Source organism: Alosa alosa, chromosome 3 (assembly GCF_017589495.1).
Source record: "Alosa alosa isolate M-15738 ecotype Scorff River chromosome 3, AALO_Geno_1.1, whole genome shotgun sequence".
In the NCBI taxonomy this organism is placed as follows: Eukaryota; Metazoa; Chordata; class Actinopteri; order Clupeiformes; family Clupeidae; genus Alosa; species Alosa alosa.
Window position 1 is genome coordinate 4,392,132 of NC_063191.1, and position 18,200 is coordinate 4,410,331.

The following is an 18,200-nucleotide window of genomic DNA, read 5'->3' on the forward strand; positions in this document are numbered from 1 at the left end:
CACACAGGACATTAATGCATTTCCGGCGGTGTTTTCCAGATGAAAAAAAGAAGGTGCACGACCAATCAGTGACCTGTGTGGGAATGGGGGCTGCGCGTGGACGGGTGACTCAGAGAGACTCCAGCCACTGGAGATCCTGTGTTTAGATTTACACCCCAGATTCCTTTCCCAACCATGTGACTTCTCAGCAGTCACTGCAGTTCAGGAAACGCTTATGTACTAGGCCTACTGTCACTGGAAACACCTCTCTCTCTCTGTGTGTGTGTGTGTGTGTGTAGAGTGTGAGTGTGTGTGTGTGTGAGAGAGAGAGAGAGAGAGAGAAAGAGTATGTGTGTGAGTGTGTGTGAGAGAGTAGAGTATGAGTGTTCTTTGTGTGTGTGTGTGAGAGAGAGAGAGTGTGTTCTTGAATGAGTTTGTGTGTGTGTGTGTGTATATATGTGTATGTGTGTGTCTGTCTGTGTGTGTGAAAGAGTGTGAGAGTGTGTTCTTCAGTGTGTGTATGAGTGTGCATGAGAAAGTAGAGCATGAGTGTTCTTGAGTGTGTGTGAGTGTGTGTGTATGTGTGTGTCTGTGTGAAAAAGTGTGAGAGTGTGGGTGTTCTTGAGTGTGTGTGAGTGTGCGTGAGAAAGTAGAGTATGAGTGTTATTCCGTGTGTCTGTGTCTGTGTGAGAGTTCTTCAGTATGTGTGTGTGTGCGAGTGTGTCTCTGTGTGTGTGTGTGTCTGTGTGAAAGAGTGTGAGAGTGTGGGTGTTCTTCAGTGTGTGTGAGAGAGAGTAGAGTATGAGTGCTCTTCAGTGTGTGTGTGTGTGCGTGTCTCTAACCCTTGATCCATGTTACTCTAATTCTCTCCAACTCTAACTTGCCTCAGTGAAGGATTAGGGCATGTCCTTTTGCACAAAGGGGTTCTGTGTTTTGAAATGTAGAAGAACCTAGAGTTGTTTCCATACGCATAGATTATGGGGGGGACGGGTGGGATATGTCCCCACCACTATTTATCATTTGAATTTTGTCCCCACCACTTCTAAAAATGTGCAAACCAATTGCCGAAAAAATCCCCACATACTGAAATCATCGAGTCTAAACCATGCGATAGGCGCACACAATGACATCCTCACAGCATGCACACCTGCCTAGATATGTATGGATCGAGTGTTGCGCAGTTAAGGTTTTTTAACATCCGCACCCACCCGACCCTCCAGTCATGTAGCCTAATGCCTGCTAGAGTTGACTGTAGCTCGGAATGCAATCGGTTGCCATAGTAGGCTATCCCAAAATCCAGCGATAAAACAAAGCATGAACTCATGAGCGTCGGTCTGCCCTAGCCTATATGTATATCCTCTGATTGTAATGTTTACAGATAGGCTATCTAGGCGATATTTGTAACATTTATTTTGTATTTGGCCTGTTATAAAATCATATAGGCCTATTGAACAATTTAAAACATTGTGAACCCCAAAGTTGGAGACATGCATATAGACATTGCTGCAAATTTAAAACCCGGATTACTCTGGAATGGCTAACTGTACAGGGGAGTGCTTTAAACTTTCATTAAAACTTTAATTACACCTTTGTGTTCGGTAAGGTCTGCTGTTTATTCTGATATATGGTTTGTCATGTGTTGAGGAAAGTTAGGAAGCCAAGATGAATGGTTAGGGAGGCGGGTGCAGAAAATAGGCTATGATTAAAATAAAAGTTAGGCTACTTTTCTCTTGGCGAACTGTTTACCACAACAACTAACCACCAACATTGTTTAAAAGCTGAGAAAAAGCTCGTTCGTGTGATACATGTGATGTCTGTGATGAATAGGCTACTTCGCAAGTAGTTCAGCAAATTTGGGTGGGACCGAAATAGGCTACCTTACAGAGCCTTGTTTTCTTAGTTCTTGTCCATGTCTCAACTGTTCTTGACACTCTTGCTCTCGTCTCTGCTGGTCAAATAGAAATACATTTATTAGCATATCTCGTCATATGCACTGTTGTCAAAGCAATATAAATATAATGCTATGTCATATAAAAGAGACGGATAACAATCAGTATCTAAGACAACTGGGAAGGGACACACAAACACAAGCACGTTGAATATAGCTCATTACAAGTTGGGTCGGGTGTACTCCACCTTGGAGTGAGTCTGTGTAGATTGGGTGGTGCTCTGATACTCCACCTTGGAGTGAGTCTGTGTAGATTGGGTGGTGCTCTGATACTCCACCTTGGAGTGTCTCTGTGTAGACTTGGGTGGTGCTGTGATGCTCCAACTTGGAGTGTGTCCATGTAGGTTGGGTGGTGCTGTGATACTCTACCATCACTGTCCTCTCCTTTGCATTTCTGGTCGTTCCTCTTGTCTCCGCTGACGCCCTTGTCCTCTATGTTGTTCTCTCCACTCTTGCTCACGCCTCAGCTGCTGTTCACGCTCCTCCTCTCGTCTCTGTTCTCTTCGTTTTAGTTTACATATGTGGCATTGTCTCAGGTCAGAGGTTGACTGCCAAACAAACAAACACACAAACAAACAAACAATCAATTAATCAATCAATCAATTAATTCATTAATCAAAAAACAAATACATGTTGCTAGATTAATAAATTAAATTAAATTTCATGCTGCACACATGTTAAGGTTCCCTTTGGCCTGCAATAATGCATGATTGGTTTTCTTGTATTGTGCCTGATTGATATAGCAATACATGTTTTATATTATTGATCTTGAACATTGTACACTGTTTCACACACAACTTAACTGTGTACTTGAACTGGACTGATCAACTGACATATTTGACATAGGAGAATAAGTCAATGATTCCAGATCTTAACTGTAGCCTGCATAAGCGCTTACACTCTGCTTCTATGCAGAAATGCCATCTACAGTGTCCTTGAATGGATATTTACTCCCCCATGGTTCCTCTGGATGGGAAATCTATAATGAATGTCATACAGAGAATACAAATGATGAATGGAAAATTACACTGTGGCGATTATATGTTAATGTTGCTAATGGATAAATGACAGTTTATGCTAACATTGTGATGAGTGAAAGTTGTGGTAAGTGCAGCAAACCAAACAATCTACAACTGCCAAACCCGGCTAAACTACCAACACCAACAAGCTGTGCACATCAAAGATTTAAAACTTTTTACCAAAGCGTGAATCAACACAAACCACATGGAACATTTTTTAATCAGGGGAGGGACACAGTGTGTGAGAGGTGTATATGCGTGTATGCTCTCTCTCTCTCTCACACACACACACACACAGAGAGAGAGAGAGAGGTGTTTCCAGTGACAGTAGGCCCCTGAAGTACATAAAGCGTTTCCCTGAACTGCAGTGACTGCTGAGAAGTCACATGGTTAGAGGAAAGGGAATCTGGGGTGTAAATCTAAACCTGGATCTCAGTGGCTGGAGTCTCTCTCTGATCACCGATCCGCAGCGCAGCCCCCATTTCCACACAGGTCACTGATTGGTGCGTCGCGAGATACATGTGATGTCTGTGATGAATAGGCTACTTCGCAAGTAGTTCAGCAAATTTGGGTGGGACGAAATAGGCTACCTTACAGAGCCTTGTTTTAGTTCTTGTCCAGTCTCAACTGTTCTTGACACTCTTGCTCTCACTCTCTGCTGGTCAAATAGAAATACATTTATTAGCTCTACCGTCATATGCACTGTTGTCAAAGCAATATAAATATAATGCTATGTCATAAAAAGAGACGGATAACAATCAGTATCTAAGACAACTGGGAAGGGACACACAAACACAAGCACGTTGAATATAGCTCATTACAAGTTGGGTCGGGGGTACTCCACCTTGGAGTGAGTCTGTGTAGATTGGGTGGTGCTCTGATACTCACCTTGGAGTGAGTCTGTAGATTAGGTGGTGCTCTGATACTCCCACCTTGGAGTGTTCTGTGCAGACCGGGTGGTGCTGTGATGCTAACTTGGAGTGTGTCTGTGTAGGTTGGGTGGTGCTGTGATACTCTACCATCCACTGTCCTCTCCTTTGCATTTCTGGTCGTTCCTCTTGTCTCCGCTGACGATCCTTGTCCTCTATGTTGTTCTCCACTCTTGCTCCACGCCTCAGCTGCTGTTCACGCCTCCTCCTCTACGTCTCTGTTCTCTTCGCTTTTAGTTTACATATGTGGCATTGTCTCAGGTCAGAGGTTGACTGCCAAACAAAACAAACACACAAACAAACAAGCAATCAATTAATCAATCAATCAATTAATTCATTAATCAAAAAAACAAATACATGTTGCTAGATTAATAAATTAAATTAAATTTCATGCTGCACACACATGTTAAGGTTTCCCTTTGGCCTGCAATAATGCATGATTGGTTTCTTGTATTGTGCCTGATTGATATATAGCAATACATGTTTTATATTAATTGATCTTGAACATTGTACTGTTCAATAACAACAACCGTATTACTTGAACTGGACTGATCAACTGACATATTTGACATAGAATAAAGTCAATGATTCCAGATCTTAACTTTAGCAGCCTGCATAAAGCTACCTCTGCTTCTATGCAGAAATGCCATGCAGTGTCCTTGAATGGATATTTACTCCCCATGGTTCACTCTGGATGGAAATCTATAATGAATGTCTACAGAGATACAAATGATGAATGGAAAAGAATTACACTGTGGGCGATTATATGTTAATGTTGCTAATGGATAAATGACAGTTTATGCTAACATTGTGATGAGGAAAGTTGTGTTAAATTGCAGCAAACCCAAACAATACACAACTGCCAAACCGCTAAACTACCAACACCAACAGAAAGCTGTGCACATCAAAGATTTAAAACTTTACCAAACGTGAATCAACACAAACACATGGAACATTTTTTAATCAGGGAGGGACACAGTGTGTGAGTGTATATGCGTATATGCTCTCTCTCTCACACACACACACACACAGAGAGAGAGAGGTGTTTCCAGTGACCCCATTCCCACACAGGTCACTGATTGGTGGGTGCGAGATACATGTGATGTCTGTGATGAATAGGCTACTTCGCAAGTAGTTCAGCAAATTTGGGTGGGACTGAAATAGGCTACCTTACAGAGCAGCAGATCAGGGCTGGCCATATCGGCTCTGATGTACATTGATTTAAATGCATCGCTTCACTACCCAACACGCGAACAAGAAAGAAAAGAAAAAAAGAAACCAATGAGCTCATGTCGCGATTTCCGATAGGCCCAGGCCTGGAGAAAAGACAGCTATTGGTAACCTAACAAGTATGCTTGCTTTGCCTACTCTGCTGTTTGATTGTCCCAAACTTTGAGACGACCCATACTCGCATTAACTGAATCTTATCAACCCGAACTGAGATGTTCCAAACAGAGTGACAGGATGCAATGCCTAATAATCTCACTGCCTACGGCATAACTGATACAGTCGCCCTAGGCCTACTGTTAAACACCTGAAAAATATTAAGCTGCTGTTTTTCTTTTCATGACGAAAGCACTAGGCCTGCATTTGAATGATTTATGACTGAATGGAGCGTTTAGTTTTTAAAGCCAGAACTGCTTATCACGTCGTGTTACAAAGTTTACACCAACCATCATCTTCTAATGTAGGCCTATCCTTATGTTGAGATGTCAATTCTCTTTGCCCTAGGCTATCATTTGTGCGTGAAGCATTGTTGAATGATTTCATGAATGAATTGTAGGCCTACGCACAGTGCGTAGGCTACAGGATTAGGGCTGGCGGCGCCACTGACCAAGGCCACAGTAGCCTGTGAACCTCTGATTTTCAAAAGGGAATCAATGGCCAGCAGGGGCAACTCTTCTCTTAAATTTCCCTTCCAAATTACTTTTTATTGTCTTAAGACATCTATCGCAAGAATCTAACATTCTAAGCAACAGCAAAGCAAATGCAAGCTAACCAAAGTGCAGTCGGTTCTCCCGCCATGGTTTTGGAAATCACACACCTGCTGCATCTGAAGGCCCACATAATAAGGCCCTACGCCAAGGCACGTCCCTGTTGCACGTCACATTAATAGCTGATGCTGCCTCCCCAAAATTCTGCATCATGTGAACAGATCAGCAGGCCTGCAAATTTTCACCTCGTTTTCAGACACACGTTGCAGCAAAAAGACGTCTCATTGTTTTTTTATGTCGGGTCAGGTTCGGGTAGTTAATCAGTGCATATTGAGGGTCGAGTGGGTGCAGATTGACTCTCTTGACGGGTCGGGTGGATGCGGATGGTAAAAAATATCTTACCCAGCGCAACACTACTATTGAGCATATTGTAATGCAGCGTTGAATGGATGAATAGCTTACATAAGGGTAGCCTACCCCGCACTTTTCAAAACACACTCAAGCTTATCCCCACCACTTCTAAAAACAAACTGACGCCCTTGGTTGTTTCCGAGATTGAAATCAGATGACAGTAGCTAATTTCATATCATGAACTATTCCCAGGGCCTAGACCAAAAATAAATAAGTATAAGTATATATACTCTTTTGATCCTGTGAGGGAAATTTGGTCTCTGCATTTATCCCAATCCGTGAATTAGTGAAACACATACAGCACACAGTGTACACACAGTGAGGTGAAGCACACACTAATCCTGGCACAGTGAGCTGCCTGCTACAACAGCGGCGCTCAGGGAGCAGTGAGGGGTTAGATGCCTTGCTCAAGGGCACTTCAGCCGTGCCTACTGGTCGGGGTTCGAACCGACAACCCTCCGGTTACAGGTCCGAAGTGCTAACCAGTAGGCCACGGCTGCCCCTAAATAAATGAATAAATGCTTATTGCTACCCCCTAAATCCGGAGATTGAGGGGATTGGTGATCCTCCATGCTTGGCAATACAATGGCACAGTAAAGTTGGGACAGATAGGACTGCTGTTGTTTTTCTTAACCTTGGTTGTGAAAAGGTTATCCTCTGGAATTAAGCGGAATAATAATGTCTTTATAATGAGTTTTTATATATAGAATATATATTTCCCCTTGGGGATCAATAAAGTATCTATCTATCTATATATGATATATAATATAATAATGAGGGTTTTTTTGTTCATATCACAATGATACAGTGCCACCTCGTTCATACTGTATACAATTTTGCTAGTGTCATATTCATGAGATTTTGGCCTCTCTAATGATGGTCCCATGGGAGCATGTTAACAACAATATAAGTGTTGAAGGGTCTGACGTGTGTTGTGCACAATCAATCGCGATTCAATGCAGGTAAAAAGTAAGCTATCAACTGGTAGTAGTAACGAAGGTAATTTTGCAAATGTGGCGACAGCATAAAAACTTGGGCAAAATCGATTAGTAGGCCCTATACACTTGTGGTGATAGCCTACAGTTAATGTGAATCGCGGACTATAACTAAAGAAAGCAAAGTAGATGATTTGCACCAAATAAAGGACCCCCGTGTTATTGTGATTAGGCTATTGTATACAACCATAGGCCTACTCTACCTGCACTTGGTATTTAATGCTTCTTTGTACTTCTGGTTGGATGTCAACTGCATGTCATTGGCTCTGTACCTGTACTCTGCTAAATTACAATAGTTGAATTTAATACAATCTATAGGTCCAAATTTAAATGTTTTGGTTCAGTTTATGAAGTGTTGCTACACCATAATACTGTGTGTTTTTATTTTGGGGGGAATCGGGGTGATTTTGGTGTGTGGGCTTGTGTGTGTGTGTTTTTTTTTTGGGGGTCATTGTCGGTCCAGTGGGCCGGTCCAGGAGAAAATTGCCAGGGCCGAATTTTGTTCTCAGTCCGACCCTGGATAACAATGACATGAATATACAGCATAATAACATATAATATGAATAAATGAATAAATGATAAATGTATATATGTGTATATATATATATATGGGGTTTACATTTATTATGAGCCAGATCAGATCTGACAGATCTGCCAACCAATCGCGAGTAGTTTTTTCTTATTTGAAAATTGTGGTTTCATCCAATACTGGTAAGGAAATTCAAGCCTGGCCTGGCCAGGTGTGGTTTCGCTGCCAATCAAGAGTGATTTTTCTTGATTGAAAGTAGTGGTTTCATCCAATACTGAGTAAGGATATTCAAATCAGGCCTGGCCGCAAATTTTTTTTTTGTAGGATGGTAGCAGAAGACTGTCTGTGATTGGCCAATACCGCCCTACTCTGTCTGTGATTGGCTGGGATATGCATGAGAATACGCCCTACTCTTTCTGTGATTGGCTGGGGTTAGGCATGATTGACAGTTGCTGCCTCTCTGGCTAATTTGGACGAGAACGTTAAAAAATCAAAAGACAAAACTGATGGGCTTCTATCACTATCAGCATGATACGGTCCACCAAATTATAAAATATCTAATATGTAAATACCTAAATGTCTGACTATGACATGTTTTAAGCCTGCAGCAAATATACAGTCCTAAACTCCTATTAATAAATTATGTCAGTTCAATTTTATATTACCCTGATAACCTAGTTACCTTAATGATATGGTTGCTATGCTAGTTGTTCTGGCTCACAAAGGCAGTGGTGGAATGTAACGAAGTACAAATACTTCGTTACTGTACTTAAGTAAATTTTCCATGTATTTGTACTTTACTTAAGTAAAATGTATAGTGCATACTTTTGACTTTTACTTCGTTACATTTTACAGCAATTATCTGTACTTTTACTCCGCTACATTTCTACAACACCATCGTTCCTTTTTACGATACATTTTATGATCAGTTTTTTTTCCTCTCTGACAAACACGTTTGTTTTACCAGGGGGCGGGGTTGCTACCAAAGATTCTGGAGCGCTACGTGCATTCTTAGAAACATAAGCTTTTAGTCTAGACCAGGTAAAGCGTGAGCTTGTAGCCATCGGCATTCAGTAGGCTATATTCACCAGACCCATGGCTACACTGTACATGCAACTGTGTTCTGTGCCTTTCTCTGTCTGTTATCTGCAGCGTTAGGGCCTCCTCTCCGATGAGATTGCTATCCGCGGATCAGCGAAGTTACAGTCTATGCCCATGCTTCTGTCACACGTCTGATCATTTGCGGCACAAATTAATGGTAGCCTATTAATGAACCGGTGGCCGGAAAAGACGTAAAAAAAAAATTCCAGATTAGGAAATATTCCTTAACTGTGTGTGATCAAATAAAGATGCATAGCCTACAATTGGGGGGTAGTAATGTGAGTGCTCATTCAATGTCTATGCGTCTGCGCAAGTGAAACTGAACCTAATCATAAAGACACCTTTCTCAGCAACTTTTCTGTTCAATCAGCATAATTGGCATTACGATCCACCCGATGTTTCCCTTGTCTACCCCGTTAAACTTCAGGCTCTCGTGTTTTGTTGAATGATATTACTCAGCAGATCACCCTAGTAACCAGAATTAGTCTTGTAGATCAGAATGTAAACTGGGCCACAGATGGCAAGCACAATTGCATTAGCTTAAAACTATCTAGTTGAGTATAACCTAAAACTAGCTTAATTAAAATGCCACAGCCCATACTGATTTTTCCTTTTAGAATATAGATATTAAGAGAATAAATCATTATGCAAATACTTTTACTTTTAATACTTAAAAAGTACATTTAAAAGCAGGTACTTTTACTTTTTACTTAAGTAGGGTTGTCATTGTGGTACTTTTACTTTTACTAAAGTGAATATTTCTCTGTGTATTTGTACTTTTACTTAAGTACTGAGTTTCAGTACTTCCTCCACCACTGCACAAAGGATCCACTAGCTAGTAGCTAGCGCTACCTATCAGTAGGGAATTTATAAAAATAAGTTGGGGGGAAACCCCCCAAACCCCCTTAAATATCGTAACACTTATTCATCATGTTGACAACATAGACTGTAAACAAGCTATTTTACAGTCTTTGGTTGACAACTTCAACTCTAACCTTAACCAACCTGTAGCTTGTTAGCTTGTCCATGGTCATCTAATTCCGCTAGTTTCTCCTGTAGCATTTCCACATCAGATCTCACGACTCCAACATCTCTTTTTAGCCCCCTTGCTTCTGATTGAATACGGTCCACTTATCACCAAGGCCTTTGACTGCAGCCATGTTCCACCAAGTCTTTTTGTAAGGCTTCTACTGATTTTTTTTACACTAGTCAAAGCTGTGCTAACCACCTTCACAACCATCGCCTCAAATCGTTCTTGCTGTAGTTCAGGTGCTTGCAGGATAGCATCAGGCATGTTAGCTTCAGCTAGCCTAGAAATCTAGACGCACCCTAGCGGCAGCAAATTAATTTGCTCAGCCTGTACGTCTAGTATCGAACCATAGAATTTCGATTGGCTGACGCCGTGGACCTCATCCAATCACAGCGCTCTATTTTGTTAGAGAGTCTTAAGGCGGGCTTAACAGGATAACGACAGTCCCTGCGACGGTGAACAACAAGGAAGGTGGCTATGGCGAAGCTAAGAGCGGTTGTTTGAATCGGCGTTGGCGTCAACTTTGGAGAAGTTGGACTTGTGCTTTATTTGAAAGTTGAGCAACACAATGCACTTAAGTCATTCCTTTCGAAGAAGGATGTATTTGCCGTTTGCCGACCCGGATACGGATATGGTCGTGTTAGCTGGCCTATTGCATGCCTAGGCAGTTTGAAAGACAATTCTCTGCCCGCCCTTGGATTAAAGCGAGGTGAATGGTTCGATGCCAGACTATACATGTCAATGATATAGGATGGCCCGCCAGGCTAAGCTTCAGCACTAACATTTGATTTCAAACGCTTTCCAGTAGGAGAAGCAGTTGGAGACGAAAACAATTTCTTCTTGTTTGACATCTTAAAGACGGCCTATGTCGAAAATTGAGTAATTCCGAATATAAAGAGCCCGTAAAAATATTGAAATTAGGGGTTTTGTGAAGAGCTTAGAATTCTCTGACCATTGCGCTTGCAGGTCCCACATGACTCCGTCATTACTGGATAATTTAAAACAAAAGCAAATTGCGCACTGTTACTGAAAGCGTCTGATATGTCGCCATGGAAAGGCCATATCTAAATGCGTCATATGAAACGCCTGAGGGTTGCATTGGAGAAAGCCATGAGCATCTCTCTCACACAATAAAGGTGTTAAAATGGCCAATAATCTCCTATATCGATTAATGACTTCCTGTTTTTAGTGCAGGTTAGCCCATCATCATGGAGGAAACATAACTTGTTGTTGCTCAAAACCTACGTCTGTGCAGTCGTTCAACATTGGGGTGAATTAATGACGAGTGATGCCGGGGATCCACTAGCATGCGATGCGAACAACGCGACGCAGTATCCCTATTCATTTCTATGAGAAGCGAATTCCGCACCCGCATAGGTTTCTGGGTATGCGGTGCGACGATGCTGTGGCTGCGGCGCGTCAAAAAGTTCAGCAATCCCCAACTTTATGCAAATGAATCCGTCCATCGCAAGGCGAGTATCCAATAGTAGAGCAATACGCAGGGGAGGTCCATCATCACGTAGCCTAAACAAAACCTAATTTTCCGGTAGTGTGGTTACCACCAACGTACAGAAACATGTCAGGTGAGAAAAAATAATCATAGCAGTGTCTACATTCCCGTGTTTGTATGATGTGTGGCTAGAATCCTACAGGGACAACTTCATGATGAAATGACCGCACAACTTGCAAACTAATTTATAGATGTGACTTTCCCTCTGTAATTTCAAAATGGTGGAGGGAAACATTTTGTTTGGTTGTTTACTAGGCTACCTGCTCTTGCCCTCCCGTTTCCACACCTCTACAAAAGGGAGCGCCCATCAAAGCGTCTTCATGGAGGGTTGCGTTGCGATTTGGGGAGTTTGCATCGCATGCTAGTGGATCACAGGCGTAAAGCCCAGAGCGTCTAATATCATCGCAGGTGGTTTTATGCTGAAGTTGGTTGAAAGCCATGCGCGTGTCATCTACACACAAAATGGTTCTATATGCGTGGATAGAAAACGCAGAAGGACGGGACAAAACGGCCTTATATGATGCCCTGAGGTGAGAAATGAAGAAGTGAAGCCTTGTGGCAAAGGGAGCTCTTATTTTTGCTGTCACAGCAGGTCTTGACCAATTAGATTTGTTATTCCAAAACAAAGCTTCACCCCAAAATCCTTAAAAGCACAGACTATTGTTGTTTTGACAAATGTCTTGTTTTGACATTTGGTATCATCAAAGGGCGGTTGTTCACAGGAGAGTCTAGTCTGCAGGCCTGTGGTAAGCTAAGACTAAGGAGAGGAATCCCAACTTCATCCTCAAGGCAGTTGCAGCACAAATTTAAGGTAAGAATACTTCATGACCCAGGACTACGAAGTTATGGATGCAAATGATCAAAACAGGACAGATAATGCATATATACATATTTAGGTCAGTATAAACTCATTTTCAGATATCTATTCCTGTCTAAATACAATATACTGTACCATGCTGTACAGCAGAAATATTGAATTGCACAATGAGACAGATAGATAACTGGATTCATGTAATCTTCACTGTTTGTTTCAGGATTCCAAAATGGCAGCTGGATACAAAAGAGATGGTAAGAGACCTCTTACATGTCTGCTCTTGTGCCGTGGAGAGAGAGAGAGAGAGAGAAAGAGAGAGAGTGTGTGTGTGTGCGTGCGTGCGCGTGTGTGTGCATATGTACGTGGGTATTTTTGGGCCTAAGGACACTCCATTCTGCCCCACAGATTTGAACCTGGTTACCACTGAAGACCTTATAACATTATCTGTTGGTGATGATGTCACACTTTCCTGTCACCTCTCTCCTAAAGTCAATGCTGTATACATGGAGATCAGGTGGTTTAAGGGGACAGACTGTATCTACCTGTATGAGAATGGGCGAGTGATCGAGGGAAGTGGCTATGAGGGCAGAGTGAGTGTGAACACCTTGGAGCTGAAGAAAGGAGACGTGTCTCTGAGATTGAAAGAGGCAAAAGAGAGAGATATTGGGGTATATACTTGTGAGGTCATCAGTGAAGAAAACAAAGCAGCCAGAAAAGTTCGGTGGTTCTGCCGTAAGTGTACTGTCTCTAATGAACTCAGGGGGAAGTTGCACTAATGAGATTAAATTGACAGATTTAATAGTCTAGCAGGCAAATGGAAGTAATGTGGCATACAAAAGTGAAAGTAAGATGTTAAAAGGCAAACAGGCATAAAAGTTGTCATAAAAGGCATAAAAAGACAGTGATCTGATGCTCTGTGTGAAATGGATGAGATAAGATGGAATAAGAAGTACACAGAAGTGCAGACGCTCATGACATGTGAACTGTAGCAAGGAAGTGCATGATTGTCTAATGTGTACTTCTGCTTTTTATAGCAAAACTGGAGGAGACGGGTAAGTAACCGAAAGTAGATGATCTGTTGTGTCTTTGGTGGTGGTGGTGGTGGTGGGACATGCTGGGAACTTACTTAAAAATATGCCTAAATGCAGGTTCAGTACTAAATATAAATCACAATAAAAATCTCCTTTTGTCCAATGACTACATAGGCTCTCTTGATTGTTACATGAGACAAATGAAAGTGAAGCATTTCTCCACTTGACTTCATGATCTCTGCTTTTGTTTTCACTAGAGAAAGGTTCTCTGATGGCAAGTGGCTCTTGTAAGTATCTTGACTCTTTTGAAAGGGCTAGCATATGACTTAGTTTTAGAAAATGTTCCCACCCGACCATCTTAGATTTGCCTCATACTTTATGTCAATAATGTTACTTTACCCACCAACTACTGTGCAAAAGTTTAAGCTTGTATCTACTTTATTTTTCAGGGTAATGAGTCTGATAAAATGCAGTTCTTTTTTAAAATAATCAATTTCTTGGGCTCAATACTTTTGAACGATTCAACTGTATTCTACACAGTTATGTCTTCAACTTCTATTTTCTTACAAACTTGGTTGTAGGTTTAAAATACAACTGCATATTTCCTGGCTTCTTATGGACATTTGTTTACTTTTACCATGTGCTGTCTTGTTTATATAGCCATGTGTTTTGGCTCCTTGTCTCTCTGTCTCCGCCCCTTACCTGAATCTGCTTATAAGTGTCATCATTGCCTCTTGGTCATGTTTATTAAGAGCCACTTTCTGGTTTCCCTGATTCTTCACTTGTAACTTATGAATTCAAAGCATCTATGTTTGTGTATGATTTAGAGTTAAATAATGTTTTAAGAATAGACAGGGCAAGGGCAAAAGCCTTTCCGTCATCATCAGAACCATTTAAAAATACATTTCAGAGACTTTCAAAGTGTCAGGGGGCCAGAGCAGTGTTTCTCAAAGTGTGGTCCGGGGACCACTGGTGGTCCGCAAGCTATCCCAAGTGGTCCGCGAGCAGACGTGGTAAAATATAATATAGATGAGTTGTTCGCAATATTGAACCAACTTGTATGTAAATCCAAACAGTTCTGCAACACTGCCTTTGTAAGCTACACCAGTTTAACTATGAATCCTCTAACACAATAAGCAAGGTGGATTCAAAGACAATAAGCAAGGTGGTTCAGTGAGTAGGTCTATTGTGTAATATACTGTTGAAGTAAGTATACTGTTTTTTTTTTTTTAGCTAGGTGGTCCATGATTTTTTTTTTTATTGGTTAAGTGGTCCTTGGTCTGAAAAAGTTTGAGAAACACTCGGCTAGAGGGTCAAATTTCAAGAAAATGGAAATGCAGGTCTTCACTATCAAGTATCTTCAGGCACCATTTCTGAAACCTCCTAAAAGTGTGAAATCAAAATGTGTCTGAGTTGTCAAAATACATCATGCAGGTCAATTTCAGAACCACAAGGGAACATTTTACGTACTAGATCAGTGGTCCCCAAACTTTTTCTTCCGAGGGCCAGCTCACTATGCCTGGCTCTAAGAGAGGGTCAGAGACTCGGAGTATATCAGTAACCATAAATAGCTTAGTGGAAATGCATGGATTCCAGTTTCTTCCAGTAGCAGCAACTGGAATCCATGCATTTCCACTGAATTATTTTTGGAATCTGATCCCTTATCATACCTGTTCATTCTTACTCGTTGCTTTCGACTTATCGGACTAAATTCAAGATGGCTGCAAACGCTAAACTTTGTGAAGATACTGTCTGTATAAATCATCTTGTAAGTAAACTACCAGTGCTTTTTCAAAGTTCTCAATGTCTCGTTTTAAATGTCAGGGCCCTCGGAAGTCTACCAATGAAGTGTGGAGATACATTGAGCCTCGTAAATGGGTGTAAAACAGTGATTTATTTGCATGGCTAGCCCATGCCGAAGCACTATTGAAAAAGCTGTTGGTAGCATCGGCTAACTAGCGCCAGATTTTGGAGTGCAGGGGACAAGCCGAGATGGGCTATGAGACATACGTTCACACTCGGTATCATGTTTCAATACACTTTAGGTCAATATCACCGGAATTCTCCTTTAAAGGTTGTGCTAATAAGAATCAGCTAATCAAGTGAATGGTTGGAACAAAAATGTGAGCCGGACTTTTACGCCTCTGAAGAGCGGTACAAAATATGACTGCCGCCCAGTCCAGCACATTTTTTCCACAAAAATAACGCTTGTCAAATTGTGTTCATTTCCTACTTTGTTCCTTTTTTGTTTGTTTGTAATTGAGTGTGTGCAGAGTGTGTGGTTGTTTTTGTGTATATGTATTTGTGTGTGTGTGTTTGTGTATGTATGTGTGGGTGCATGTGTGTGAGGGTGTGTGTGTTTATGTGTTTGTGTGCATGTGCGTGTTTGTGTGTGTTGTGTGTGTGCATGTGTAGTGTGTGTGTGTTTACGTGTCTTTGTATGTGTGTGTGTTTTTTGTGTGTGTGTGTGTGTGTGTGTGTGTCTTTATGTATGTGTGCATAAACTAGATGCACCGCAGAGCAGTACAAAATATGACCACCGCCCAGTCTAGCACATTTTTTCCAGAAAAATAAGTCACGCTTGTCAAATTGTGTTCATTTTTTGTGTGTTTGTAATTGAGTGTGTGCAGAGTGAAGATATTCACAGAAAACTCTTTTGGTGTACGGTCACTAAATGTACACATAAGTTAATTTATTGTATGGCCCCACATGAATGAAAGTCCACGAAACTTGGCATGCATTCGGAGGGTGTCATAATGATCATACACTTTCAATTTTGTGCAGTTTTGACCATGTCAGCCAGAGATATTGTGATTACAACACCTACTTTTTTGCTTTTTAATTTTTAACTAGATGGCGCTATACATGAAATGAGTCGTAATGGGATGGGTTGACATGGCCCCTTAAAGATGCCCTGCCACACGTATTTCATTACTTTGTGGTAATGTCTGAAGTTCTACCATGGAACATTTTTTTGTTGAAAACATGCCTTGGTTACCTTGTTTCAAGCCATTCTAGAGTGGTATTGAAAGCCTGCATGAAGACTCAGCTCGATTTGCGCCAGTTCTCATTAATATTCAATGAGCTAAGCTGCTTGACTTGATTGGCTAACAGCTAGTAGGTTTCTTCCATAACATGACAGCCATTATCAACTAATCTTAGTTTGGCTAGCGAGTGCTAGCATCAGGGTTCTAAATTAACACCCGCCAACCCGCCAATTGCGGGTTAAAATTCATTTTGGCGGGTGTTAATACAAACTTACTAGCCAGTTTGGCCAGTGATGCATGAGGCTCTGTTTTCGGTCATATATCCCCCGGCAGTACTTCCTACATTTCCCATGACCACTGTGCCGTAATGCTACGTCGGCTGCGCGCAGTTTGCAGTGAAACCAACACGAGAGACCATGGAAACGAACGGAGCGTCTACCAGAAAACACAAGGAATTAGAATAACGAACGGAGCCAGAGCAGGGAGCATAGACTGAAAGAGGAGGTTGTTAGCCAGTAAAGTAAAGTAAAAACACATTTACATAACACAAATGCATAATGCATTACAAAATATATAACGCAATTAACACATTGTGTTGACCTATTTCCTTTGTGGGGGGCTGATGTCATGTAACGGAGGCCGCAAAAGCTGAAGCAGCAAGATCGTTTATTTTATTGTCTATGGAGTTAGCTGAATATGGAACGTGAGGAGCTTGTAGGGGAAAATTTTCAGTTTTAAAAAGGTAGCCTGATCAGTTATCACCACCACCACACGCATCACGCACTGTGCGTAGGGCACCAAGAGACAGAGGATCGAGGGACCAACATTTAGCCAATAAATAGTAGCTGTACTGCAAACTGTTTATCACTCTTGTTAGAGAAAGTATACAATGTCAACATGCACCAACAGCATGTTACATAAAGATGATACTTTTCGGGTCCTCTCTATAAAGATCCAACTTGAACATAGGCCCTATGCTACTCCATTTAATTGAGAACGTGTCTGAGTGTGCAGGAGAGGGAGAGAAAATGAGTGGCAGGTTCTAGCTGGCTTGTCATTGTTGATGATAATTGATATCTCCTTTTTATTAAGTTAAGATTAAACTAAATGCGGCAGTGGTTGGGACAGACTTATGGGGGCGAGAATAGGAATGAAGCAGGGGATGAGGATATTGAGAGAGAAATAGATAGATAGAGATCCCAAACATGAAATGAAGTGAAGTGCACTTTCTGTGTATATTTTGTGGAGTGATTCATTCAACAAACAATGATCAAATGCATTCAGTGACACTCATCTCATAAACTCATAATTCTCTTATTTTCACGAGAAAAAAATTGGCTAATAGAAATTCCGATTGGCTAGTAACTTTAGAAAGTTACCAGCCACATTGGCTGGTGATCAAAAAAGTTAATTTAGAACCTTGGCTAGCATTGTCCAAATGTGCATAAATAAAACCTGCTAGGCTAGCGAGTGCATTAAACCTGTATAACATAAGACTATCTTGAGTTGACAGTTTTAGTTACGGACTGCACTGGTCGTAGACTGCCGCGATGGTAGCTGTTATCAACTAATTTTAGCTTCATGGCATGACCTTTGCTTGGCTAACGAGTGCTAGCATTGTCCAAATGTGCATAAATAAAACCTGCTAGGCTAGCGAGTTCATTAAACCTGTATAACATAGCACTTCCTTGAGTTGACAATAACGTTTTACTTACGGGCACTGGTCGTAGACTGCTGCGATGGTAGCCTACTGCTCCAGGCTTCAACAGCAACCTTTTTGCAAAGCCTGTAGCATTGTTCCAAAAATTAAACTGAAGCCTTTTGATCCTCAAGTCTGGGTTCTTGGGCAAAATGCATTGTTGAAGTTCTATTTGTGCATAGCGCACAAGTCTGTTGGCATTCAGCCATCCTTGCATAGGCCTACTAAAACGGTCAGAGAGCTAAACGAATTTTGTGGGCACGGTCTCAACTGGGCGAGCTCAT

At 41.5% G+C, this 18,200-nt stretch overlaps 1 protein-coding gene across 1 annotated transcript; it reads left to right on the forward strand.

Annotated features, from left to right (window-relative positions):
* The first annotated feature begins 12,409 nt into the window (after nucleotides 1-12,409).
* LOC125292257 (butyrophilin subfamily 1 member A1-like) lies at nucleotides 12,410-13,684 on the forward strand. Its single transcript, XM_048239471.1, has 5 exons — nucleotides 12,410-12,453; nucleotides 12,605-12,931; nucleotides 13,234-13,251; nucleotides 13,488-13,517; nucleotides 13,680-13,684. The coding sequence occupies exons 1-5, from the start codon at nucleotides 12,429-12,431 to the stop codon at nucleotides 13,682-13,684; spliced, it is 405 nt and encodes a 134-aa protein (XP_048095428.1). The 5' UTR covers nucleotides 12,410-12,428.
* Nucleotides 13,685-18,200: the final 4,516 nt, after the last annotated feature.